Source organism: Pseudorca crassidens, chromosome 13 (genome assembly GCF_039906515.1).
Source record: "Pseudorca crassidens isolate mPseCra1 chromosome 13, mPseCra1.hap1, whole genome shotgun sequence".
In the NCBI taxonomy this organism is placed as follows: domain Eukaryota; kingdom Metazoa; phylum Chordata; class Mammalia; order Artiodactyla; family Delphinidae; genus Pseudorca; species Pseudorca crassidens.
In genome coordinates, this window is record NC_090308.1 from 57,713,930 (window position 1) to 57,741,415 (window position 27,486).

Sequence of the window (27,486 nt, forward strand, 5' to 3'; positions counted from 1 at the left end):
ATCGCACTAGACTGTTGTGTCATCCTTTTGTGTGTGTGTGTGTGTGTGTGTGCGCGCGCGCTTTTTTTGTGAAATTATGGAAAGGGTCAAAGGAACCAAATTTTCTTTTTGCCTCCAGTAATACTATGCCCTCACATTATTGTGTTGGTAGAGGTGTAATTAGTTATCGTTTCTCCCAAGATGAAGTTGTATTTTGTGGGCTACTTGGATTTGAGGACCAGCGAATCTTTAGCTATTGAGGACTTTGTTCTAACGCTGATGCAGGAGAATCTTGGTTTCAAGTGTTTCTTCAAGAAGACTGGATTTCATGCAAACAGGATCTATTCTCACGTCTATCTTTATCTTCTTTATCCATCTAGCTGTATTCGTAATATTTTATTTCTACTGTTATTTGCTCTTTCTTTTGCACAATTCCCAATGAAACAATTTAGATACTTGGTGCGCAAAAGTTTCATGTTACTCTCTAGAAAGGCACTTTCCAATATTTATTTCCAATATTTATTTCCCAATGTATCTTCGGAACAGTTTTGTTTGTAGCTTCTAGCCTGGAAATCGATACTTTTGATACCTGAACGTCGTTCATATTAAAACACCATGGAATCAAAGTATTCCATTCGAAGAACTGAATTGCGTAAGTCCTGTCGGGAGGCCATCTTGTGGTTGAGAGAAAGGGGCAGCAGGATGGAAACGGGACTTCTCCGCCACTTTACCCTAAAGGTCCTAGGGAAGGAACGAAACAACAGGACTAGCAGGGTGAGGCAGAGCTGAGCAAGTGTCCCCGGAAGAGGGCGCTATGTTTTCGAGGTTAACAAAGAGTGACCGCTGCGGGGGTCAGCTAAGGTCTCCGCTATAGCTACCATATACACCGGTCACTTCACCAACGTCCCGTCTCCCTGGAGGCGGAGCCCTCGGAGGCGCTCCATGAGACCCAAGTCGGGAGCATTCCGGAAGTTCCGGCCAGACTCTGGTCGGTGTGAAATACGGCTAAGGGCGCACCGAGCAACCCGCCGGAGTCGGTTCATTTGACCCTGGGGCCCCTCCGTAGTCTGAAAGGAGTGCCGCGAACTCAAGCCATCTTTTCGGAAGGGAACATACCTCCCCTTGAAGGGGGATCACGTTGCTAAAGTAAAAATTTTGAGCGCGCTCTGTACAGAACACTCAAACTCTTGGCTTTCTGCCCACTGTAAAGATAAAAGTGGGTCGGGCATGGCGCTGGCTACGTTAAAAGGTAACGTACAGGAATGTCCAGACATTTGCATGGTGTTGACTACATAGTCGAGGTGGTTTTGCCCATAACAAAAATGGCGTTGAAACAATGTTAACCGGGTACAGTCACGTGGTCAAAGACCTGGCAGTGGGACAGTATGGCTTCAAATGACAAACGGATGTTATTATTATTCACTTCCGGGTGAGACTAATCGGGCGCCATCTTGTCTTGTTCGCGAAGAAGTAGAAGCATCGAAAGGGTTGGAGAGGTATTATAGGAACGGTGGCGACACGGTGTTCCGGAATCAGAGTGGGTAAGTGGTGGAGAACGATTAGGCGTGGGGACTTTCCGGGTCATTAGAATCTTCTTGGTTTCTGTGGCGAAGGTAGCATAACTTAAACACGTAGGCTGCGTACGCTGCTTGGCGCGACCGCTGGAACCTCATCTTCCTTAAAGCGGTGGCGTCCGCCTGACTTGGTGAATCATGGCGCTGCTCCCGGTTTAAAGGAAATGTTCGTATTAAGGAGAGTGCTCGCGACCTCTCCCTCTAACTGTGAGAGTTCCCTCTAGGAAGAGAAGGGAGTGATTGTTGGGCTCCCGACCGGCCGTTAAGCACTGCGCGTGCGCAGTGGGAACCCCCCCCCCCCCCGCTTATGGGGAGGGGGTGCAGGGGAGCAGAGGAGGAAGGGGCCCGGACCTGGACCTTCTCTGCTGTGCACCTCCGATTCCGCAGGCGCAGCGAAGGGCAACTGTGTCCTTTTAACTAACTACAGTTAGGTTCCTTAGTTTGTATTAATGTGTTTTTAAAGTCATAGACACTATGTGTTAAGTAAGCTTCGGGAAAGAAGGAGGTAGCTTCCAACGTTTCAGTTTTATTATCCTGTGATGGATATTATTGTCATCTGAACATCATGGGTACTCGACACATTTTGGTTGTTGGTGGTTAATTCATAGAACAAAATAAACTTGGAATTTCTGGTTTGAGTGCAGCAAGGCAAACGCAACAAAAACCAGAACCTTGAAGGTGTTTTGTAAGGTGTTACGTGGCTGTAGGTAAGGTAACAGTAAATCAGTTCTTTTAAGATGGTGTTGATTGAGACTGTATGTTAAAATTTTGTTGTTGTTGTTAATAGACTTTGCTTTTTTAGGACAGTTTTGATTTACAGAAAAATTGAGCAGATAGTACAGCTTTACCATATGAACTACCCCCCAACCCCCCTCAGAGAGTTTTTCCTATTGTTAACATATATTAGTGTGGTACATGTACATTTGTCACATTGAATGGACCAATATTGACACGTTATTGTTATTTAAAGTCCATAGTTTATTCACATGTCCTAAGTTTAAACCTAATGTCCTTTTTCTAGCCCAAGATCCTATTTAGAACACCCTATAACATTTAATTGTCATGTGTCCGTAGTCGTCTTTGGTTGTGACAGTTTTTCAGGCTTGTTTTCTATGACTGTTACAGGCTGAAAATTCTTACAGTGAAGACCTAACTTCAGTGCCTCAGAATATGACTGTATTTGGAGACAGGGTCTTTAAAGAAGTAAAATGGGGTCGTTAGGGTAGGCCCTGTGTGCTATAATGGTGTCCTTATAAAAAGAGCAGTACACAGAGGGAAGACCACATAAAGACAAAGGTAGGAGACAGCCATCTACAAGCCAAGAAGAGAGGCCCCAGAGTGAAACCCACCCTGATGACAGTTTGATCTTGGACTTCTAGCCTCCAGAACCATAAGGAAATAAATTTCTGTCGTATGAGCTACCCAGTCTGTGGTACTTTGTTATGGCAGCCCTAGCAAAGTAATACAGTGACCTTGACAGTTTTGAGGGGTACTGGCTAGGGATATTGTAGGGTGACCTGCTGTTGGAATTTGTCTGATGTTTTTCTCATGATAAGACTGGTATTAGGGGTTTTGAGGAAGAAGATCACAGAGGTAAAATGCCTTTTTCATCACATTCTATCAAGGCTACATACTATGAACATGACTTATCATGTTGATATTGTCCTTGATCACCTGCTTGAGGTAGTGTTTGTCTAATTTCTCCACTGTAAAGTTACTCTCCTCTGTCCACTCCCTCCTTTCCATATTGTACTCTTTGGGAAGGAAGTACCTTTGCACAAAGGACACTTAAGGAGTGGAGAGTTAAGCTCTCCCTCCTTTAGGGTGGAGTATCTACATAATTTATTTGGAATCCCTCCGCATGGAAGATTTGTCTCTTCCCTCCAATTTATTTATGTCAGTAAGGATTCAATAGATATTTATGTCATAATTTGTGTTATAATCCAGTAATACTTTATTTTATTGCCCAGATTGTTCCAGTTTTGGACATTGGTAGCTCCTTCAGTTGTCTACTGTGCACCTTTGACATGCCCCCATCTTCCTCCTCCCCCCTTTTTTCCCCTCCCCCTTTTTCCGAGCATCTTCTTACTTCCTGGCACTACAAGATGCTCCAGGCTCATTTTGTATATTTCTTGTCCTAGTTCTAAGAATCAGCTATTTCTCTAATGATCCCTGATTCCTTTACTTTGTTAGAGAATGGTATTAGAACCAAGACATGTGTCCTTTTTGCCACTGAGGGGTTGTTTCCTTTAGGCTTTTTACATTTCTTTTTTTTTCTTCCAAATTTATTTTTCAATTATCACTTTTTTTTCGGTATCTATAACCAAACTATTCAATTCTCCAATATTTTTTGACTACCTTTCTTGAGCTGCAGACTACAAAGTATTTCAATATATACTAAAATGCATGTCACATCAAATATCAAAAAAGGTTACTACATTTCAAATAATTACAAGATTAACTTTGTTAGTGCCATTTCCACCTAATCTGAATTGATCCAAATGATTTCTTTTTGACTTTGAGATCCATTACCTGGAGTGTAAGACTGAAATGGCAGGGGAGAAGAGGATTGTTGCGTTTTGTGGTTTCTAAACTTTGTGTTTGATGTGAGAAACATTTCATTATATGCACCAAAGGATGGGTGTGTTACTGTATTTCTTTGATTTTGAAATTGATGCTTAAGGGCTTTAAAACAAGCACTACAGTTTCATTCTCATTTATCTGTCACACAGTCTAAGGGATGACTTTTGCAAATATTAATGTTTGTCATTTAAGCAAGTAATTTTAAGAACCTCAAAGCAATGAATGTTCTAATATAGAGTCATGTAAGAAATAAGATAAATGACAGTCATTTCTGGCTGTGTTAGTTTCTTAGGGATGCTGTACCAAATTACCACAGACTGGCCTTAAAACAACAGAAATTTGTTCTTTCACAGTTCTCCAGGCTACAGATATGACTGAAATAAAGATTTTGGTAGGCTCATGCATGTGTGCTCGACAGCCCTCTCTCTCTCTCTCTCCCTCCCTCTCTCTCTCTCCCTCTCTCTCCCTCTCCCTCTCCCTCTCCCTCTCCCTCTCCTTTTCTTTTCTTTTCTTTTCTCTTCTTCTCTCTTCTGTCTCTCCTCTAGGGGAGGATCCTTCCTTGCCTCCTTCTAGTTTCTGTTGGTTCCCAGCAATCTTTGGCTTTCCTTGGCTGTAGACACTTTATTCCAGTCTCTGCTTCTGTAGTCATGTGGCATTCTCCCTGTCTTGTGTCTTCTTCTGAAAGCACTAATCATTACTGGATTAGGACCTGCTTTAATCCAGTATGACCTCAACTTAACTGGACTACGTTTGCCAAGACCCTATTTCCAAATAAGGTCATGTTCACAGTTAATGGGAGTGGAGGTAGGACTTCAACATATCTTCTAGGGGGACACAAGTCAATCCATAACACTGGTCAAATTCATAAACTAGATTTTTATAGCTCTGTGCGATAATGTGCATAATCTGCAGCAAATCCTGGTTGTTGATCTTTCTGTTCTTCCCAAATCCCAGTTGTTTCCAAGGAAATAGCAATTAATTTAACCCTGTAAAGGGAAAGTCTTGTAGCCTGGCTCATCAATAATCACATTTCTCTAAACTTGAGAAATGGAGCTTAAGAATCTTTAAAATTAAAGCTAAAGGAAGAATGAATAAATTGGAATTGATTTTTGATGTTATAAAGTCAGAGTAGCAGTACTAGAGTTTCATCTTCATTGTTGAATATTAATATATTTACTTGATAATAAATTTCAGTGAATGAGTAAAATGTTTTACCACTTAATATGGGCAAAGCACTTTGGAGAATTCAAATAACTATTAAGACATTTCCACTGCCCTCAAGAAGATTCTCGTTTGAGCCAAGACAAAACACGTGAAGATTTTCATGACCAGCTTCCTGATTCTTCGTATCTTTAAAAATCTGTAGTAGATTTATTTTAAAAAATACACACTCATGGTTAAATAATTCAAAGAATATAGAAAGATAGTGAATAAAAAATTAACGTTAACTCATCTCTGTTTTCCCTCTCCAGAGCTTACCAATTTTAAGAGGTTTTTGGTAATGTAGGAATTTTCTATACTAAATTGTGTTCTTCTTTAAAAAAAAGGAACTTCAAGTGGCATCATTATTCATCCTGTGTCACATGATTTTTTTCACTATACAATTCATAATACAGTTCGTACATCAGTGTATGTCAGCATATAAAAGTCTACTTTATTCATTTTAATGGCTGAATAGGAGTCCACTGTATGGTTCACTCTTATCTCACCTACTGCCCTTTGAGTGTCACTGAAAGCAGATGTTCACTGTTACAGACATGCTGCAGGTTTTTGAGTTACATGGTGTGTATGCTCATCCATGGTTTTAAGTCCTTGAAGTGGAGTTGCTGGGTCAGAGGGATGATTATTTACAATTTTGATAAAATACTTTAATGCTAACTTGTCTTCCAAAAAGACTGAACATTTGGTGTTTTACCTACACCCTTGTTCAACACACCCTCTGTAGCCAAATAAAGTTTCTCAATTGCAGATTTAATTGAAGCATTTTATTAAATAGCTTCTAACTTCTTACTTCCTTGACTTTTACTGTTATCTTCTTTGCTGTGTTTTATTCTGCTCTGTTTCGCACAGTTTTACATCCTTTCCATATTTTTCTCAGCCTAAGTGTATCAATCATTGTATTTGAATAATAGCTTCTATAAAAACTTTAGGGGGAAAAGAGCTTTGGAAAGCATAGTAAAACTAGAAGCGGTTGGTTTTAACAAACAAAAATGGCTACAAATAATACAGATCACTCTTGAAAATATGCAAGTAAAAGCTCTTTGTGCGTAGGAAAACATGGAAGTTTTTGTTTTGTTTTAATAAAAGCTGCAACCTATGATGTTGTGAGAAGTAGGGACATTCCAAAGATAAAATGAAATCTGGATAAGTCTTAGATTGCTTTAAGAGAAGAAAATGGAATTGAGTAGAAGTGGATTGGCTTGATCACCTGTCCCCACCCCCAGTTGTAAACTTGAGTGCTATCAAAAACAATACTGAGAAAATCTTAGTGGTGATATTGACCACTACTTATTGAAGCTTTCTGTGCCAAGTTTTTATATGTTTCCCATTTAATCCTCACAGTAACCCTATGAGGTAGACATTTATTACATTCACCACTTTACAGATGAGAAAACCAAGGATTAGAGAGTAGTTAATTTGCGCATATTCACACAGCTATTGAGTGGTATAGGCAGGCATCATGAACCAGGGCTTGTGTTCTTAAGTCTAGGTGACAAGTGGTAATCAGAAAACTTAAAAGGGGAATTGAAAATGTTGGCCATGATAACCATTAAACAGGAGTAAGTAAAAGAAACTTAGTTTAGAGTGATTTCTAGAAAAGTAAATCTATGTATTGGAAATGATGATAGGGAGTCAATATACATCATTTTCATCATTAAAGTGGTTTTATTGTGTGCACATCTATTTGCAACTCCAGTGCGCACTGTGTAGCGCTAGTTATAATGCCTACATTGTATGAGTTTACAACCTACGACAGAAAAATCTATGCAGTGAACTCTGATGTGCCATTAGAGCTTTGGAAAACATAGCAAGCTCTGCTTACACCAGCTTTTTTGGTTCTCCTGTATATAGGTCAACAGCTTTCTTATCATTAACCTTTAAAAGTAAACAGGGAAAGAAGAACCTGTAGACCATTCGTTTCTTCATTTGTTGCTTAGTGACTGCTGGTCACTTGCTTTAGGGCAGCAAGAAGCTGTCTGGTACCTTTGGAAGATAAAAAGATGAATACATTTGTCTTTCTATCAGCTTTAAAAAGGTATTAATCTGGGTATTAATCTGAGGACTTCCCTGGTGGTCCAGTGGCTAAGACTTTGCCTTCCAGTGCAGGGGGGTGCAGGTTTGATCCCTGTTGGGGAGGTAAGATCCCACATGCCTCATGGCCAAAAAACCAAAACATAAAAACAACAGAAGCAATAATGTAACAAATTCAATAAAGACTTTAAAAATGGTCCACATAAAAAAAAATCTAAAAAAAAAAAAATTAATGGGAAGAAGATGAAACCGTTTGAGGGACAAGTTGTTCTCACCTTGCTGATGTAATTTTTAAACTTAGAATTCCATAGAAAAATCTGAATTTATTACCTTATTTGTACCATTTAAGTTCATGTCAGATGGATGAAATCTTTTAAAATGTTTGTTGTTCCTTTTTTTCTCAGCATATATGACAATTCCTAAATTGCTTGACATTATTTTGTATTGTTAATGAATTGTTCAAGTAAATAAAAAAGATATTTTTGAAAGAAAAATGTTTTTAAAGCTTTGCCTTCTCATTTGTGATGTACCTGTTTCCCTTAACTTTATAATGGTAAATCTTTTCTCATTATAAAATTAATGGAAGAGAAAGTTCAAATTAATTTGGAGATGATCACACTTCCATGTTGCATCTCTAGAATTTATTTTTATTAGTTCAAATAGCTCTTCATAATTTAAGTGCAAACATACACTTTTTTTTTTTTTTCCAGGGCATAAGTAATCTTGCTGCTATGCTTCCAAGCTGTAGTTCTGAATCAACCTAAATTTTAAACAGAAGGTGAACCTCTGAGGTCAGTCAAAATAGCAGTTGGTATTTCTTCTGGGTGTTCCTCTTTATTTATTTAGTTACTTTTTAATTAAAGTTAATTAAAGTTTTCAAGAGTGCTAATGAGTTATTGGTCTTTAAAGGGCTTTAAAGGTATAGTAAGTATTTTTAGCTTGGAATTGATACCCAGTACAGTTGTTGGCCTCAGGTGTGGTACTATTTAGTGCCTATTTTGCCGTATTCTAATAATCCCATTATAATAGAATATATTAATACAACTAGAAGATTAAGTGCACTTGACTCATAAGTAAACAAGGTATAACAAAGGAATGCATCTTTCCTAATGTACAGTGTTCTTCAGTTGAGAGGTCAGGATCTGCCATTGACAGAACTATGTAACATTCTGAGAATGCTGCAAAGACTGTGGTTGCAAGCTCTAAGAGCCTGGATTGTAGTAGCCAATTGTCGTATTAAAGTTGGTGTCTGTTACTTCCTTAATATCTGGCTTTCCCACTTTTTGTGACCCTGCAATAAATACTAAGGCGTAGTTTTGTATTATTTTTAGAATAGAGGAAAGGGTCAGTCTGACACGATTCATTTAGTAAACATTTATTTAATGCCTGCTATGTGCTAAGTCCTGGGGTACAAAAATGAAGAAGCATACTCTGCTTACTATGTGTGTCATTGGTACTTGAATAGGGTTGTATATCAGTGTTGGATGAAGTACAGAGATAAAATGACTGTAAGCATTTAAAACTTTTTATTATGGACGTTTTCAAACTAGTTTACAGATAAGTAAACTAGTGTGATGAACCCCCCTGCCCCCATACTCATCACCTAGATTTAATAGGTATTAATGTATGTTTTTCCCCTCTACTTTTCCATGTTAATTATATGTTAAGAAACCTGGTCTTGGGTAGTTCCCTGGTGGCCTAGTGGTTAGGATTCCGGGCTTTCACTGCCGTGACCGGGTTCAGTCCCTGGTTGGAGAACTGAGGTCCCACAAGCTGTGCGATGCGGCTCCCCACCAAAAAAAAAAAGGAAAGAAAAGATACCTGGTTTTGTGGACTGTCTCACCTTCTAGATTTGTCTGATTGTTTCTTTTGATACTATTTGGCCAGTACCTTTTTCCCCTAATAATTCCTTTACACTGAAAGTGAGAGCTGAAAGCTCAGTTGGATTCAGATAAACATTTTTGGTGAAAATATTCATAGTGCTTCTGGGGATGTAATTTTGTATCTCGTGAGGAGACACTTAATAATCTGTAGGGATGATATTTCGGCAACCTTTGAATTTTTGATTTCCCATCAGCTTTTCTTCAAAGACTGCCTGAATCAGCTGTTTTTATTAGGTTTGACAATATGGCAATGTTCTAAGTCTTTTCTACCTTATGCATTCATTAACTATAATTTATAAGGAAGAGTTTTCTTTCATTAGCTAGAGCTATCTGGTTACCCTCTTCAGTGAGCCTTGGTTTGAGGGAGGCTAAATCACTTTTTTTTTATAATCTTCAAAATAATTACATTTCCAGAGAGTTATATTGGGAAAAATTATATTTTCCCCCTTTTGAGCTAAATTGAATAGAGCTGTGCTTGCCCCCAAACTCTTGACATCAGCATTAACATGAAATTTTATACTCTTGCTTGCCAACTAAAAAATTCCAATTGTCTTTGGCAACCTTTTGAGCAGAATTTTAGAGCTCTGATCACATAAATGTATCATCATATAATAATTTCTGATGTGTGAGCTTTAACATTAAAGAACACTCATTCTCATTTTTAAGCTATGTTTATTTTGTTGAAGACAGAAAATCAGATACACTTTAAAAGTCAGGATGTGGGATCAAGGAGGACAGCCTTGGCAGCAATGGCCCTTGAATCAACAACAATGGATGCAGTCATTCCAGCACCAGCAGGATCCAAGTAAGGAAACAAATTGAATTTGGGGAACGGGGGAGGGGGTTGTCTAGAGATGAGTGGGACATAGGCACTGGAATTAAGGGAGGTAGAGTTGGGATTGGTTTATTGGATCATTTTATGGTCAGATTTTAATTTTTTCCTGTAAATAATCTTACCTAGCATACATATTAGGGAATGGATTTCCCTTTGGAAGATTTCCTCAAAGAGTAGAAAGCTTTATGTAGATTTTAATATTTTTAAAACTGATTTAGTTCTTGTTTTCTAAAGAAAGAGGAAAGTCTTAAATGTGTTGCTTAATCATACTTTTGTTAATTTGGAATCTTAAAATTCTATGTAGATCATAGTCAGCTGATGGTATGCTGTATCATTTTTAAATTTCTCTTTAATATGGAATATTTCAAGCATATACAGATGTAGAAACGAGTATAGGGAGCCCCCATTTATTACTTAGCTCCTGCAGTGGTTAATTCGTAGCCAATTTTAACCTGATATGACCCCTTCCACTGTCCTGCCTTTACTGGGTTAATCTTATCCTATTTCTTTTTTTTAATAGCTACATAGCATTCTGTTATAGGACTGTACTGTAATAAATCCACTTTTAGATGATAGATTGTCTGTGACTTTTTGCTTTTTGAAGTCATTCCCATAATTTTGTATATGTACCATTATTACTTGTCCAATTATTTTCTTAGGAAAAAAAAATCTAAGAGCTAGGTTTGATAGATCACAGTTGTACATTTAAAAGTTTTAGATGTACATTGTCAAGTTTAACTTCATTTTCATCAAAAGGTATGAGAATATATTTATTTAATCTTTGCTAAACTGAGATGTAAAAAACTGTATCTTAATCTACTTTGTTTACTTTATTAATAGAATTAGATCTTAAAATGGTAACTAGATATTTGATGAAAGGAGGAACTTTAAGATAGCAGAAACAATGAATTTTGAATAAAGAATGGCTAAGAAGTTGTTAAGGAGATATATTTTGACTAGAGAAGGGAGTTAAAGATGCTAAAGAAGGGTGACTGAGAAGGAACAAGAATAGCTATCTATATTCACGTGAGGTATATAGGATCCAGAGTAGACCTGGATGGGACCTGTTAGAGAAAGAGTGAGGTTAATCATTTGTTTTTATAGTGGTTTAAAAAAGGAATAAGAGTTTAAAAAAATTCAGTAAACTTAAGGTGCAGGGAATAAATTCTCTTATGAGTTAATATTAGAAATTGGTTAAGTGTTTTTGTGGATGTCTTAAGTAATTTTCTGAATGTCTTAAGTAATTTTTATTATTTTATAGCCTGAGTATGGGTTAGTTTTATGTATTATTTTCAACTATAACATTGTGTAATATTTAAAATCTCTAGTAAGGAATAACTGAGAAGCTTGTTTTACATAGAGGCACTGTTTTTTTAGCTCCTACATTCTGAATGCCAAATTCTGCTATGTTAAATTATGTTAGGCCAGATTGACTGGGCTGCATTGGCTCAAGCTTGGATTGCCCAAAGAGAAGCTTCAGGACAGCAAAGCATGGTAGAACAACCACCAGGAATGATGCCAAATGGACAAGATATGTCTACAATGGAGTCTGGTCCAAACAATCATGGGAATTTCCAAGGGGATTCGAACTTTAACAGAATGTGGCAACCAGGTTTGTTGTTTATGTTTTCCAAATATTAGGACTATTTTTAAAATAAAATGAGGATTAAAATTAAATTGTTTAATTTGCTTAGTTTTATGACTTCTTGAAATTAATGCTTCTTAAAGACTAGGCAGTTTCAATTATATTTGACCTTGAAATTTTGTGGTTAAAATTATTCTATACTCATCTGCTAGCATTGTGGCACTCAGTTTGATTCTTTTCTTGGTTCTTCATTCCTAGGCTGACAGGGGCTGGGAACACTGGAAACCTCACTTGGCATCTAGGGAAGAGAGCATTCTATGTCTCTCTGTTGCAACCTCTGGCCTTTTCAGCAGCAGCACTGGCAGAGCAAAACATGTCTAGTCTCTAATTAAAGAAAAATTGTGTCACTATGTGACAAATTAGTCTGTCAAATATACTCTGCCCCTACCATCCACCCATCTCTCTCTTCCCTTTTTTTCAGATAGTGAAGATCTTCCATAAGTTTTTATGTTTATTTTTTTTGTTTGTTTGCTTTTTTACTTTGCAGTATGACTAGGTTCCTTGATGCTAGTTCAGTTTTCTATGACTTGTGTTATTAATTATTTAACAGTCACTTCACGTTTTTATAGGTGAATCTTATTTTGATTATGCTAATGGTGAAGTCATAGCTCCTTTTCTTTATTAGTACTTATTATTGTTTCTCAATGTAAGAATGGAAAACTCAGGAAGTAATCCTCTAATATCACTTTTAAAAGAATAACGAATATTCTAATCTTTAATACTGAGAAGTAGTTCATTTCTAGTTTTCTGGAGTCTGTGCCAAATTTTCCCACATTTGAAAATGTTTTGGTTCCTAAGTTCATCAGTGATTCACCCTGGCATTCCCACTTCCCCAACCCACTTCCCCAACTTTACTCTGCTGGTGTTCTTTGTGTCCCAGGCAAGTGATTTACCTCTGTGTGCCTCAATTTCCCTTCCTGAAATTGGCAAAAATAGTACCTGATTTCTCCCTACCTCACAGGGATGTTGTGAGGATAAATGTGTTCATGGAAGAAAGGAATTATATAAAAATCTCAAGGTATTATTTTTATGGTATTGTTACTGAACAGAAATAGAAAAATTCAACAGAAGATTGCTTTGGATTTTGTTATGTTCATTAAAAATAATTTTGGGCATTTGGTTTCCATTTGTTTAGGATATGAATTAGAGTGGAAGTTAGCTCATTCGAATTATTTATTAGATTAATTCATTGCTTATTTTTAAGGTATGCAAAAGAAATTGGACCAAGAAGTCATAAATTTTTTAATCTTTCTTTACTGAAAAATGTAGCTTTCTTGAGATCTTAAAGATGTGTGCTGATTTTGTTATAACCCCTGTTGAATGTTTTTATGCCTAAATCCTGAATAGAATGGGGAATGCATCAGCAGCCCCCACACCCCCCTCCAGAGCAGCCATGGATGCCACCAACACCAGGCCCAATGGACATTGTTCCTCCTTCCGAAGACAGCAACAGTCAGGACAGTGGGGAATTTGCCCCTGACAACAGGCATATATTTAACCAGAACAATCACAACTTTGGTGGACCACCCGATAATTTTGCAGTGGGGCCAGTGAACCAGTTTGACTATCAGGTGAAAGATATTTTGTTGCTTTAATATTGTAGATGTGCACGTAATCCATTCTTTGGAGGTGTCTCATCAAGAGTACCTAAGATATGTGTTTCACTTTTCAGTCTTGTACAGATAAGCACATATTATGTCTCAAAAAAAGTTATCAGTTTTTGAGTATTAAAATCATTAGATTTTTATTTTCTGGTTTTTGATTTGCTTAGGAAAATGGTATAAAGGATTGTTAGGGAAAAATTTGGATAAAATGCAAAATGTGTAAGTGCAATAGCTATATGATGTTTTGTTTTCTAATTTCAAGATGGTACCTTTAAACATTAAATAAAGTTTAGAAAATGCACGGTAGTTGAATACATTATTTATCAAAAATTATGGTTAAGACAGGAATAAAATACATGAAGAACATAGATCATCTTCCTAAATGCAGTTCCTTCTGCTATGTAGAGTTAAGACATTTTCTAGTGTTGTCGTTTTTTTTCCATTCTGACATGACATGTTAATGGAATTGTACATAATTTTCTTTGTAGCATCTAATTCATTCCTAGGGACATAGAACTCTATGGGGAATAGTGTCATTAAGAGGGGCTATATTTTCTCTAATCACTCTGCCAGGGTCCACCCTTAAATTATAGTGCTAGGTGTCATTTTGAAATAATTGATTGCAATCGTTACCTTTAAACTGAGCTATCATTTAAAATTTTGGGAAAAACCCATGTTATTTCACTAATTGTATGGATAATGGGCATAATCGTAAACAGTATTCACCTTGAGACAGTAATCCTCTTAATCATTCAGATACTTTTTGTATATGAATATTTGGTATACAGATAGGACAGTTTCTCTTTGTTTTGAAAAAATGTAGTAGTGGGGAGCTTCTACTTAGACAACATTTGCTTGGTAGGTCCCCATGCTAACAAGACAAAGAGCTCTGCTGGCATCTGGCTTAGAAAAGCATCTGAAAATGGCAAAATTACAAAAAAAAAAATATAATGTTATGATTCAGTAGCTTTTATCTTAGCTTAAAATAGATATTTCTTGCAAGATGATAGAAATAAGTTCATAACTAGGAAGTTGGAATTGATTTAAAACTTTTTTTTCCTGTGGTTTTCTAGTTACAGAAAAACTGGCATTTATTTGATTTCTTGGTAGTGGAAGGATATAAATGGATTCAGAATGAAAAAGCTCATTTATATATCCTTTTTTATACTTCTTGAATATAGTATATTATCAGCTGGATTTTATATGGCTCTTTGCATTTACGTAGGCAGAAAATCTTTATCTTTCTTAGGAAAAGTAAGCCTAGGTTCTTGGGGCTACAGAAATATCGGTGGATATTAGAACCATGGAATTCTTGGATTTGCTGCACACATGGATTTCTACTGTCCCAGTTCATAACACACGTGTGTCCCAGAGAGTATGTTGTATTAATGTGAAGAAAAATAAACTGCAATACTCTTTCAGCATGGGGCTGCTTTTGGTCCACCGCAAGGTGGATTTCATCCTCCTTATTGGCAACCAGGACCTCCAGGACCTCCAGCACCTCCCCAGAATCGAAGAGAAAGACCATCATCATTCAGGGATCGGCAGCGCTCACCTATTGCACTTCCTGTGAAGCAGGAGCCGCCACAAATTGGTAGCTATTTAAGTTTAGTGAACCACAATTGGCATGATTTTTTGATCATGTAAAAAGGATGTTTTATTTTCTTAAATTGTTCTAATACTCTGATATGTTAGGAAATGATACTTTAAAATCCTATCTTTTTATAGTCATAAACCTTAAAATTACAAAAAAGATGCATGCTATCTAAAATCTTTAAAATTTTGAATATGTTTCTTTAAAATGAATCTTTACCTTAAACTCCAGGTTTTGTGATGAAATTTAAATTTATTGTGACCATAGCATGTTGATATTTCTTCAATGTTGATAGCTACATTATGCCAGTATATGATCAGTTCCCCCTTTAAAATCTCCTGTTCTCTCTCTATGGACTCTTTGCACTCTCAGTTCATCTGATAATACTGCTGTCAGATTAATTTCTTTATTTCACTTTCCATAGTGTTTGGCAGAAAATTTTAATTTTTAAATAACATAATAGAACTAGTTTATTGCAACTGACAAGTTACATATTTATGTTCCTTTTTATCTGGACATCCAAATCTAGCACTTAAAGTCTTTCTCTTTTTTTTTAATCACAAAGTAGACATTTTAGGAAGATTCTAACTTCTGTTTTAACTTAAGGAATAATATTAGTTCAGATGAATTCTTACTGTGAAGGCTTGTGGTTTTGTTTAATTCTGTTCTGTTTTCACATTTTAGGAAGCAGCATAGTATAACAGTTGGCTGTGAATTAGCCCACATCACTACTTATTGTCTTTGTAACCTTGAGCACATCACTTAATCTCTTTGAGCCTCGGTTTCCTCACTTAAAAAGAGATGGAGTAATAGTAGTGCTCTTTTAGGGCTTTTGGGGATTAAGAGAGATGATGGACTTCCCTAGTGCCTTGGCACATTACAAGCATTAAGGCAGTGTTCACTCTTGCTATTAAAATTGATGATTTTAAAGAAAATCATTATGTTTAGTGGATTTTTTTTTTTTTTGGCGGTACGCGGGCCTCTCACTGTTGTGGCCTCTCCCGTTGCGGAGCACAGGCTCCTGACGCGCAGGCTCGGCGGCCATGGCTCACGGGCCCAGCCGCTCCGCGGCATGTGGGATCTTCCCGGACCGGGGCACGAACCCGTGTCCCCTGCATCGGCAGGCGGACTCTCAACCACTGCGCCACCAGGGAAGCCCTAGTGGATTGTTTGTATTACCACTGCCTTGCTGGAGAATGATAGTATTTGTCACTAGCACTCAAGTGGCACCAGAATTATTTTTTTTTAAGTTACAAAGATTGTAGAAATTTAAGAATAAGAAACTCATGCATTTACAATTTTTACTTAGCTGACTTATGAATATTTTGTCCCACGTGAAACAGATGCAGTAAAACGCAGGACTCTTCCAGCTTGGATTCGAGAAGGTCTTGAAAAAATGGAACGTGAAAAGCAGAAGAAGTTGGAGAAAGAAAGAATGGAACAACAACGTTCACAGTTGTCCAAAAAAGAAAAGAAGGCTGCAGAAGATGCTGAAGGAGGAGATGGCCCTCGTTTACCTCAGAGAAGTAAATTTGTAAGTAGACACTCCTGACATAAAACTCCTTGTGACATCTGTGTGAAAAGTTAGTTGAGTTTTTCTGTCTTATTTGACTTGGTATGATAATCTCTAGGTCCATCCATGTTACTGTAAATGGCATTGTTTCTTTTTTATGGCTGAGTAATATTCCAATGTGTGTATATGGAATATTACACATGCACACCACGTCTTCTTTATTCATTCATCTGTCAGTGGCCATTTAGGGTACTTCCATGTCTTGGCTACTGTAAATAGTGCTACTGTGATCATGAGGGTGCATATATCTTCCTGAATTAGATTTCATCTTTTCTGGATATATGCCCAGGAGTGGGATTGCTGGATCATATGGGAACTCTATTTTTAGTTTTTTAAGGAACTTGCATACTGTTTTCCATAGTGGCTGCACCAATTTACATTTACAAATATCATATGATACCATTTATATGTGGAATCTAAAAAAAAAGATACAAATGAACTTATTTATAAAACAGAATAGACTCACAGACATAGAAAAACTTATGGTTACCAAAGGGGAAAGGTGGGGGGGAGGGATAATTTGGGGAATTTGGGATTAACAGATACACACTACTATAAAATAAACAGCAAGGACCTACTGTAAAGCACAGGGAACTTTGTTCAGTATCTTGTAATAACCTATAATGGAGAAGAATCTGAAAAAAATATATGTATACTGAATCACTTGCTGTACTCCTGAAACATTGTAAATCAACGATACTTTAATTTTAAAAAAGTATTGAAATAAATAGATATTAATTTAGCTTATACAAAAGTATTAGAGTAATGTCCTTGAGATTACTTTCAGTAAGTATATTGGAGATTGTTTTTATGTATGTATTGTTGAGGGTAGTAAGGAGAAAGGGGACAGCAAATTTATAAAACATTTCATTCCAGAGAGAAATTATTCATTGGGGTGCTAGATAATAGGCTTTACCTTGACAAACAAGTCTGTGTTCTTTTGTTGTAGTACAGCTAACTCCCTAGTGATGGACTATAAAACAAAACTATACTTACACCAACGGATGTAATAGCTTTCATAGTTTTTGACATAGGCACTGAAAGTAACATAAAGTTTTAACTCTTTAATAAATCTCCATCAGTGGGCTTCCCTGGTGGCACAGTGGTTAAGAATCCGCCTGCCAATGCAGGGAACACGGGTTCGAGCCCTGGTCCGGGAAGGTCCCACATGCCGCGGAGCCACTAAGCCTGTGAGCCACAACTACCGAGCCTGCGTTCTAGAGCCCGCGAGCCACAACTACTGAGCCCACGAGCCACAACTACTGGAGCCCGCGCACCTAGAGCCCATGCTCTGCAACAAGAGAAGCCACCGCAATGAGAAGCCCACCTACTGCAGCGAAGAGTAGCCGCTGCTTGCTGCAACTAGAGAAAGCCCGCATGCAACAGTGAAGACCCAGTGCAGTCAAAATAAATAAATATTAAAAACTAAAGAACTCCATCAGTTAGATGGCATTGAGTGGCTTAGAAATTTTTTTGTTTAGCAGCAGTATGCTCCTAGATGGTATGACAGCCACAGCACTGGCCAGTAATGCAATTCAGGAAATGGTTCTTCCTCCCAAGGCCATTTTCTGCTTCAGCAATAAGTCTCAAAGACAGCAGATTAACTAGACTTAAGCAGATTGGCTTTGCTTAAATTCCATGAATGCCATAAATTACTTTTATTTTTTAACAAAAGAACCGTGCCAAAGATGTGATTTTATTCTGGGTGTTATATCGGTAAGAAACAACAGGCTGCCACTATTAAAGTTTACCTTTAACAAAGAAAAAAAAATTTTTTTCAAAAGACATGAAATAGTGGATTTTCAGGTTTGATGTTTTTTTTTAAGTGTCAAAAAAACTGTTTGGAGATTATCCTCCCTCTTCTCCCTGGTGCTTTTGGACTTGTGTCACGTGTATCTTCCCCTGGTTCAAATAGTCTTTCCATAGTTGTATTTAGGTGATCACCTTGTCTTTTACTTAGTAGGATTGTTAGAGTGACTATGGAATACTTCTTTGCCTAAAGAAGTCCCCTTTTTAAGGTATGCTCTCTGGATACTGAAAACCTAAAACCATTCAGAGAGACAAACTGCTGGTATTTCCTCTATCTGAAGTAGACCTCATTTCTTGCTTATCTGTCTGTTACGTAGCTAAAAAAAGCAAATTTCACTAGCTAGCTGATATCTGGAAACTGACTTTAGATTTTTAAGTCACATGATTTTAGGTAAATAGCTTACATTTACAGCTGTAGAAGTTACACTGAGGGCTTCCCTGGTGGCGCAATGGTTGAGAGTCCGCCTGCCGATGCACGGGACACGGGTTCGTGCTCCCGTCCGGGAAGATCCCACATGCTGCGGAGCGGCTAGGCCCGTGAGCCATGGCCGCTGAGCCTGCGCGTCCGGAGCCTGTGCTCCGCAACGGGACAGGCCACAACAGTGAGAGGCCCGCGTACCGCAAAAAAAAAAAAAAAAAAAAAGTTACACTGAATAATATGACTGTGGTGCATTTATCCAAAATTCTACACGCCACTCATGTCAGGACCATCATATATAATGGATATTAATTAAATCAGTCTCTGGGCCTGATGTGCTTCTAGTTATTTATAAAATAAGGTAAAACTTAGAAAAAAAATTGAAAAATAATTGAAATTGATTCTCATAAGTCATCTTGTAGTCTTAATATTTCCTCTCAGGTAACATTTTAAATTATCAAATGAAATCTATAGCACAAAAATGTAATTTAGAGAAATTTCATTTTTATATATGGTTCATAGACTTTAATTTGGGTTTTAAAATAGAATATATAAGATAATTATTTTATATTATAAGCATGAATTTGGGCTACCCGAAAGTGCTATTACTTTTTTTAGGATAGTGATGAGGAAGATGAAGACACTGAAAATGTGGAGGCCGCAAGCAGTGGAAAAGTCACCAGAAGTCCATCTCCAGTTCCTCAAGAAGATCAAAGTGAACCAGAAATGACCGAAGAAGAGAAAGAGTATCAAATGGTAGAATGTTAAATTTCTTACCTTCACCATGTACAGGCTTAAAAAATTTTGTTTAATTGAGGTGTAATTGACATGCTATGTTATATTATAGGGTTTATCTTGTTTATAATTTTTTAAAATTATTGGTTGGCTATCAAACTTGAGAGAGAACTTGTGAAACAGTTATAAAATGTATATTTGCTGGGTGATAATGTCTGCAAAATCTAAGTAACATAATGCGAAATCACAGCTTATAAAGCAGTTATTTAAGCACATTTTTAATTAAACAGTGTTTTACTACATGAGACCCAAGAGAACATTTATTATTTATTATTTTTCTAAAATGTGTGTTTTGAATACTGAAAAAGATTAAAAGGCTGCGTAGAAGTATAAATTTAGGAAGCACTGGATTGAACACAGTTAAACATATTTCTTCATTGCAAGATTTCTCAAAGACTTCAGTGCCTATAATGTGTATTGTCAGTTTCTGAGTTTGGGAATATAATGTGCTGCGTTTCTCATATTGAAAGACCAGTGATATTTGAAATGTCTTTAGATGAAGTTGATTCAGTATACTCTTATTTTAGTAGATGAGTAATCTGAATCCCAGAGAGGCCCACATTTGAAACAGCTGTTGGTAGCCAAACCAGTGCTAGAATCCAGCTCTTATTTCAAGTCTATTGTACGCTGTGCTATAGTAATCAAGAAAAAAAGGACTTCATCTCACAGAATGGAATGACTGCCTTTTTGTTATTTTCCTTGTTTTTTTCCCCTCAGATTTTACTTTGAGCTGAGGGTTAATGTAAGTTCCTAAGTGACATAAGAAACTAGTATTGTGCTGCTTACTAATAATATTATTAAATGAAGGGATATTCCTCTCAAAACACTTGTGGAAACGTTTATTAATAGGGACTTGAAAAAAATACTTTGTCTCTAGAATTAGAATTCAGTTTCAATTCATATATATATTTTTTTAATCCACATGATTTTAAAATTTTTAAAGTTTTGATAATACAATAATTTTCAAGATACTCTTTTCCTTGGAATAGCTGGTCTGATCTCTTCTCTAAAAATGTTTTATAAAATGGCTTTGCCTTTTAATTTTTTTGAAAATGTCAAACTATCAGTAGCTAGAATAAATTAGAAAAAAAATATAAAATATCCTTCCTTAGATGTTGCTGACAAAAATGCTTCTGACTGAAATTCTACTGGATGTCACAGATGAAGAAATTTATTATGTAGCCAAAGATGCACACCGGAAAGCAACGAAAGGTATATTGTGGGTGTTCTTGGTTCTCTTTTTCTGGGGGTCTTTTGGTTTTGGTGGCTACTTTGGACTTTTTTTGTTGTCCTTGTTGAATTACTAGCAGATTTTGAATATTCTCTTGCATGTTTTAACTCTTTGGGAAAGGTTAGATTTGTAGACACCATATTAAAAACTATACAGATATTTTTGTTTTATCCAACCTACCTGAGCACAGATTAGCAGTTTTGCTGTTGTTCTATAAAATGTATTGTGGAAAATTCTTGATGTTCAATTTCACCTGATTTTTTTTTATATATATAGATACCATGGTATTGGTATATGATTTCTAATACAACTAGTTTGCCTAATGAATTATGAACCTTCAGAATTTTCACAGTTTACCACTTATAATTTTTACAGAAGCAGCTAATGTCCCCCCCTCCCATATTTTTAGTAACACTTAAAAAGTATATTGAAAGAAAAATTTGAATTATGGGCCATACCTAAAAAAAAAAAAAATACCAGTGTACTGGTCAACATTTTTCCTCATTATCAACCAATTACAGCTCACATCAGAATTATAATTTCAAGGCCAGACATGCTACTGGTTTAAAATGAATGTTATGTTTTTAATGTTTCTTCTCTCCCCAAAAAGCAGCAATAGTAGTAGATTTAACAATACCATAGACTCTCATGACTATGAAATCGTGGCTATTTGTGTTAACATGTTGTTCCTGTTGTTGATGTGATACAAAGCTCCTGCAAAACAGCTGGCACAGTCCAGTGCACTGGCTTCCCTCACTGGACTCGGTAAGTATTCTCCTTATTTGTGAGAGGGCCTTAAAGGGAAAAATGACACTTACCTGTCTCTCTACGTGTTCTGTTTTGAAACTGTACTAGTCCTACACAGTTTATAAAATTTAGGTTTTAGGGTTACAGCCTCTAAAAGGTTTTTTTTCTTTTTTTTTTTACTAAAGCATTCACAATGGGATTATTATAAATGTGGTGGCTAATTCATAGTTTATTAGTACAAGTTATAATAGTTCATAATTTAGCCATGATAGCATTTAAGCTCACTTTCAGAATTATTACATACATGCCGTAGGGAAAAACCTATCCACTATTGCTCTTAAGGACCTTTATTTAGATTGTGTTGCAGCAAGTCAAGTTTTTACATAGAGGAAAGGGTTTATCTTACAGCATGATAGTAGTGATGTGTTCGTAATTTGCAATTTGCATGATATATTATCAAGTATATAAGAGCTTGAATTTGCCTTTTCCACATCATCATTTCAAATTAATATTTGTGAGGGTCAACAGAAATGGGTAAAACCAAATGCCCATGTGATTTTGTTATGATTACTATTTAGATCACTTCAGGGTGGGGAGCAGTTTTAGCACCAAAGCATTTCTGCATCAGTGAGAATTACAGTATTCCAACTTTGTTAGGAAAAAAATATTTAGCATCCCTTGGATTTCTAAGCTTTGAATAAAGAAAGAGTTAATTTTAGAAATATTTTCAGGATCATCATAAATTTGAGTAAGGTAGTTTGAATTGATTATGCTTTAGTAAGGCTTTGTTACTGCCCTGTTAAATGGCTTTGTTGGTTAGCATGGACAGTAAGACAATAATTTTCAAGATTCCCTTATGGTGAGAAATATATGAAATATTCTTGAAAGAATAAGATACTAAGTATCAGTTTTCTTGAGGATTCTGTGTTCTCCTTAAGCAACTCCTCCCCACCCCGAATAAGCATATTCTTCCAAGAAAAAGCAATGAAAAAAGAAATGAGCTTTCTTCTCGGACCTTAAAAAGTTTTTAGTGCCTAGAATAATTTTTACATATGATAGACTGGGCTTTATGCACACAGGTGGACTGGGTGGTTATGGATCAGGAGACAGTGAAGATGAGAGGAGCGACCGAGGTTCTGAGTCATCTGACACTGATGATGAGGAATTACGGCACCGAATCCGGCAAAAACAGGAAGCTTTTTGGAGAAAAGAAAAAGAACAGCAGCTGTTACATGATAAACAGATGGAAGGTATATCTTTTAGACTCAATGTTTGTACAGTTCTGTTCGTATTTCTTTTTTTAAATTTTATTTATTATTTTTTTTTGCGGTACGCGGGCCTCTCACTGTTGTGGCCTGTCCCGTTGCGGAGCACAGGCTCCGGATGCGCAGGCTCAGCGGCCATGGCTCACGGGCCCAGCCGCTCTGCGGCATGTGGGATCTTCCCGGACCAGGGCACGAACCCGTGTCCCCTGCATCGGCAGGCGGACTCTCAACCACTGTGCCACCAGGGAAGCCCCATATTTCTTTTTATTTTATAACCATCTTAGAAATACCAATGATAGAATCAAGGCTAGATTATAAATAATATGTGATGTAACTGAAACTAAGGTGTTTTGGCTCATTTGCAGTTTTTATCAAAGTCAAAATTGATTGTAAGAAGTTATAGTTTATAAAAGTTTTTTTGTTTTGTTTTGGGAGACATTAGTTCCATTGGCTGTAAGTTAAGCTATTTAGTGTATTTTTATTTCTTATTAAAGTTCTTAACAGGACTACCCTGGTGGTCCAGTGGTTGAGACTTCATCTTCCAATGCAGGGGGTGCAGGTTTGATTCCTGGTCAGGGAGCTAAGATCCCACATGCCTCAAGACCAAAAACCCAAAACATAAAAACGAAGCAATGTTGTAACAAATTCAATAAAGACTTTAAAAATGGTCCACATCAAAAAATCTTTAAGAAAAAAAAAGTTCTTAAAATGAAAAAACTTTTGAAAGGGGAAATATATTGTAAACTATTGAGAAGTAATTTGTGCTAGCATATTTAAGGATAATAGAGGACTTTTTAGAAGGTTTTTTATGTAAAATGCTGTACATGTATACAGTTCTTAGTTTATATAATGATACTAGGAATAATGAAAGAATATTTATTTAGAATTTCTTTTTTGAAAAATCTTATTTGGACAATTTGAGAAGTAATTATTAAGAGTTAAGAGCCAAAAATTTCCTATAAATTACTTACTTACCTTCAAGTTGCCTTACTGTACAAAAGGGAAATCTTTTCTTACTTGCTTTACTGTACCTCTACACTTTGGTACTCTATTGCTGTACTGTCCAGGAAGACAGCTAACTGCATGTAGCTATTGAGCATTTCAAATGAAGCCAGCCCAAATTGAGATGTGCTGTAGGTATAAAATACACACTGTATTTCAAAGACTTTACATTAAAAAAAAAAAAAAGCAGATTATCTCAATATTCTTTTTAACTGATCACATGTTGAAATGATAATATTTTTTATATGTTGGGTTAATAAAATATGAAAATCAGTTTCACCTGTTTCTTTTTACTTTTTAAATGTAGCTGTTAAAAATCCCTGAATTGCTTATGCATTCTATTTCTGTTGAACAGTGCTGCTGTATTTTTGTAGTCTGATAGCTTGAAATTTGGTAGCATGGGAGTTTTTTCATTGCACGTTTGCCTTTCTTACTGTTTTTGTCTTTTTCTGTTTCAGAAGAAAAGCAACAAACAGAAAGGGTTACAAAAGAGATGAATGAATTTATCCATAAAGAGCAAAATAGTTTATCACTACTAGAAGCAAGAGAAGCAGATGGTGATGTGGTTAATGAAAAGAAAAGGACTCCAAATGAAACTACATCAGTTTTAGAACCAAAAAAAGAGCATAAAGAAAAAGAGAAACAAGGAAGGAGTAGATCAGGAAGTTCCAGTAGTGGTAGTTCCAGTAGCAATAGCAGAAGTAGTAGTACTAGTAGTACTGTCTCTAGCTCTTCGTACAGTTCTAGCTCAGGTAGTAGTCGCACTTCTTCCCGATCTTCTTCTCCTAAAAGAAAAAAGAGACATAGTAGGAGTAGATCGCCAACAATTAAAGCTAGGCGTAGTAGGAGTAGAAGTTACTCTCGCAGAATTAAAATAGAGAGCAATAGGGCTAGAGTAAAGATTAGAGATAGGAGGAGGTCTAATAGAACTAGCATTGAAAGAGAAAGACGAAGAAATCGAAGTCCTTCCCGAGAGAGACGTAGAAGTAGAAGTCGCTCAAGGGATAGGCGAACCAATCGGTCCAGTCGCAGTAGGAGTCGAGATAGGCGTAAAATTGATGATCAACGTGGAAATCTTAGTGGGAGCAGTCATAAGCATAAAGGTGAGGCTAAAGAACAAGAGAGGAAAAAAGAGAGGAGTCGAAGTATAGATAAAGATAGGAAAAAGAAAGACAAAGAAAGGGAGCGTGAACAGGATAAAAGAAAAGAGAAACAAAAAAGGGAAGAAAAAGATTTTAAGTTCAGTAGTCAGGATGATAGGTTAAAAAGGAAACGAGAAAGTGAAAGAACATTCTCTAGGAGTGGTTCTATATCTGTTAAAATCATAAGACATGATTCTAGACAGGATAGTAAGAAAAGTACTACCAAAGACAGTAAAAAACATTCAGGCTCTGATTCTAGTGGAAGGAGCAGTTCTGAATCTCCAGGAAGTAGCAAAGAAAAGAAGGCTAAGAAGCCTAAACATAGTCGATCGCGATCCATGGAGAAATCTCAAAGGTCTGGTAAGAAGGCAAGCCGCAAACACAAGTCTAAGTCCCGATCAAGGTAGTATACTTTTTAAAGTATTTTGTCTGATTTTTAAAAAAAAAAATTTGACTGAATTTATGCAAAGTTGAAAGTGTCCTTTCTCTCTCTCTCTTTAATAAACTCAGTTTGGTACTTGATAAATGATCATAGTCTTAAGTAATTTTAGAAATCCTATATAATATTATTTATTTGAAAATTGCAGATTCTTTAGTATAAAATACATTTTTATTTTTAAATTTTATCTTTTCCCTTTCTTTTTTTCAGATCTACAACCCCTCCCCGTCGTAAACGCTGAGGAATGATGTGGCAAGAATGCCATGATGTTTAAAAAATTCCATGAGTTTTAAGGGCTTGTCTCATTATAGAGGCACATTGTGGCTGTGTAGGTGAAACCAGAATTTTTTTTTTTTTTTAATCTGTAAATAGGTGTACTTTTTCCAAATGCTGCTCCAAGTTACTTAATAGGATTTCTTTGTATTACATTTTTTCAAAAAATAGTGCATAATAAGACTATAAACATGCCATTCTCTTTCAGCTGTAATGTTCTTAAAATTATTCTTGAATGTACTGTGATGTCAATAAAGCTCTTTAGTTCATTTTTGTTAACCTCTTGCACATTAATTTTATGATTTTAATCTAAGGAACGTACTTTTATAAAAAGGCAGCTGGAGTTTTGTATAACAGATTTTAAAGGTACTTCCTCTCATCTCCCCCAAAGAAAATGGTTTTAAATTAATAGTTTGTCAAAATCTGTAAATTGTACCCATAGATTTTTGTCAAATTTTAACTATAAGGGTGTAGAAGAGGGCCAGAAATAGATCTTTACGTTCATTTGGAAGCATTTGACAGCTTTCTAAACTTTTCTTCCTGTTTTGGGGATTTTCAAGTAATATGTTCTCTGTGTGTATAAAGTATGGTTCACTCCTGTAAAATGAAATTGCTGGATTCAATCAGAGCAGTGCACCATTAGAATTATTTATAAGGAATTACTGTGTTTGACAGTAGCAGCAGTGCAAGTCTGGAACTATATTCTGCAGTTTCCCACTTCTGTTTTAAAGCATATTTTAAACACTTTGGGGTTACTATAGAACTAAAACTCACAATTTGATATATTTATTTATATTTTTAAAGTATAATATGACCTCAGCTCAGTGGAGGAATACTGTATTATTCAGGTTTGTGTCAGTTTCATAACATTAAAATTTGGTTTTGTCAGTTTCTTAAAATTATGATCAGTGAGTGGTCTAGCAGTTTAAGGCAGTCATAACTTATGAGTAAAACGAGGCTCTGCAGGCACTGAAATGCTCAACTGAAATGCTTTTAGGGTCCACTTTATATGATTACTCACTTATGCCACAATAGATAAATCTTTGAAAACAAATGCTTTTAAATTTTAAGTTAAAAAGGAAAAAGCAGGTTCAGGTCACAAGAGTTTTAGAGTATGCCTTGTTACCAGCAGTAGTTCATATTAAAGTAAGCCAGGTTTTTGCCAAGATCAGTGTTTCCTCAAAATGAAGGTAGAAATAGACTTATAATAGTGTGCTCTTGTACCTCTACATAGGTTCTTAAATAATTTTGAGCAGTTACGCACTTATCTAGAGGAAGTCAACTGTGAATAAATGCATGTTTACCAAAATGATTGTTTTACAGTGCATTTAGTTCTGATATTTATTAAGTTGACATTTCACACAATAACTTTTAAATAGTTTGGAATTCTATATAGTTTAGACATCAGTCACATCTGAGATAAGTAAAGGAAAATGTGCAATATTTTTTATGTAGGTGAGCTAACACAGTGTACCTAATTGCGGAATTATCTGATTAATTTGTAATAGATAAGTTGTATAACATTTTCATATCTAAAGATGTTTTTTAGATCAATCTCAAGTGAAATAATATTTTCAGAATAAAATTCTACAGAAAAAGTCTACTGGCTATGATATGCACATTTTTAAGCAAGATATGAACTAGAGCCAAAAGTAGCATTTGACAGTTTGATTTACTCTGCCATAATATGCAAGCTTCTTATCTGTAGATATTTTTTAAAACATAGTCATGATGTATGTGATTATTAGTAAATACATCAGTATTATAATTAGATATTTGGGTTTTCAGTTTAGAGAATTCATCATTTCACTGACATTAATGGAGTATGTTTACCTTGAATGGT

The 27,486-nt window shown here is 36.1% G+C and overlaps 1 protein-coding gene across 8 annotated transcripts; it reads left to right on the top strand.

Annotated features, from left to right (window-relative positions):
* Nucleotides 1-1,392: 1,392 nt before the first annotated feature.
* PNISR (PNN interacting serine and arginine rich protein) lies at nucleotides 1,393-25,922 on the top strand. Of its 8 annotated transcripts, none has more exons than XM_067702503.1 (13): nucleotides 1,407-1,520; nucleotides 8,099-8,179; nucleotides 9,938-10,076; nucleotides 11,530-11,718; nucleotides 13,099-13,322; nucleotides 14,778-14,949; nucleotides 16,293-16,483; nucleotides 19,368-19,505; nucleotides 20,657-20,756; nucleotides 21,487-21,540; nucleotides 22,602-22,772; nucleotides 24,248-25,334; nucleotides 25,581-25,922. In XM_067702503.1, the coding sequence occupies exons 3-13, from the start codon at nucleotides 9,989-9,991 to the stop codon at nucleotides 25,609-25,611; spliced, it is 2,445 nt and encodes an 814-aa protein (XP_067558604.1). In that variant the 5' UTR covers nucleotides 1,407-1,520; nucleotides 8,099-8,179; nucleotides 9,938-9,988; the 3' UTR covers nucleotides 25,612-25,922. The 8 variants fall into 8 exon arrangements, with proteins under 8 accessions (XP_067558607.1, XP_067558608.1, XP_067558601.1 ...); XM_067702501.1 differs by having other exon boundaries at nucleotides 9,958-10,076; XM_067702502.1 differs by having other exon boundaries at nucleotides 9,962-10,076.
* The last annotated feature ends 1,564 nt before the right edge of the window (nucleotides 25,923-27,486 follow it).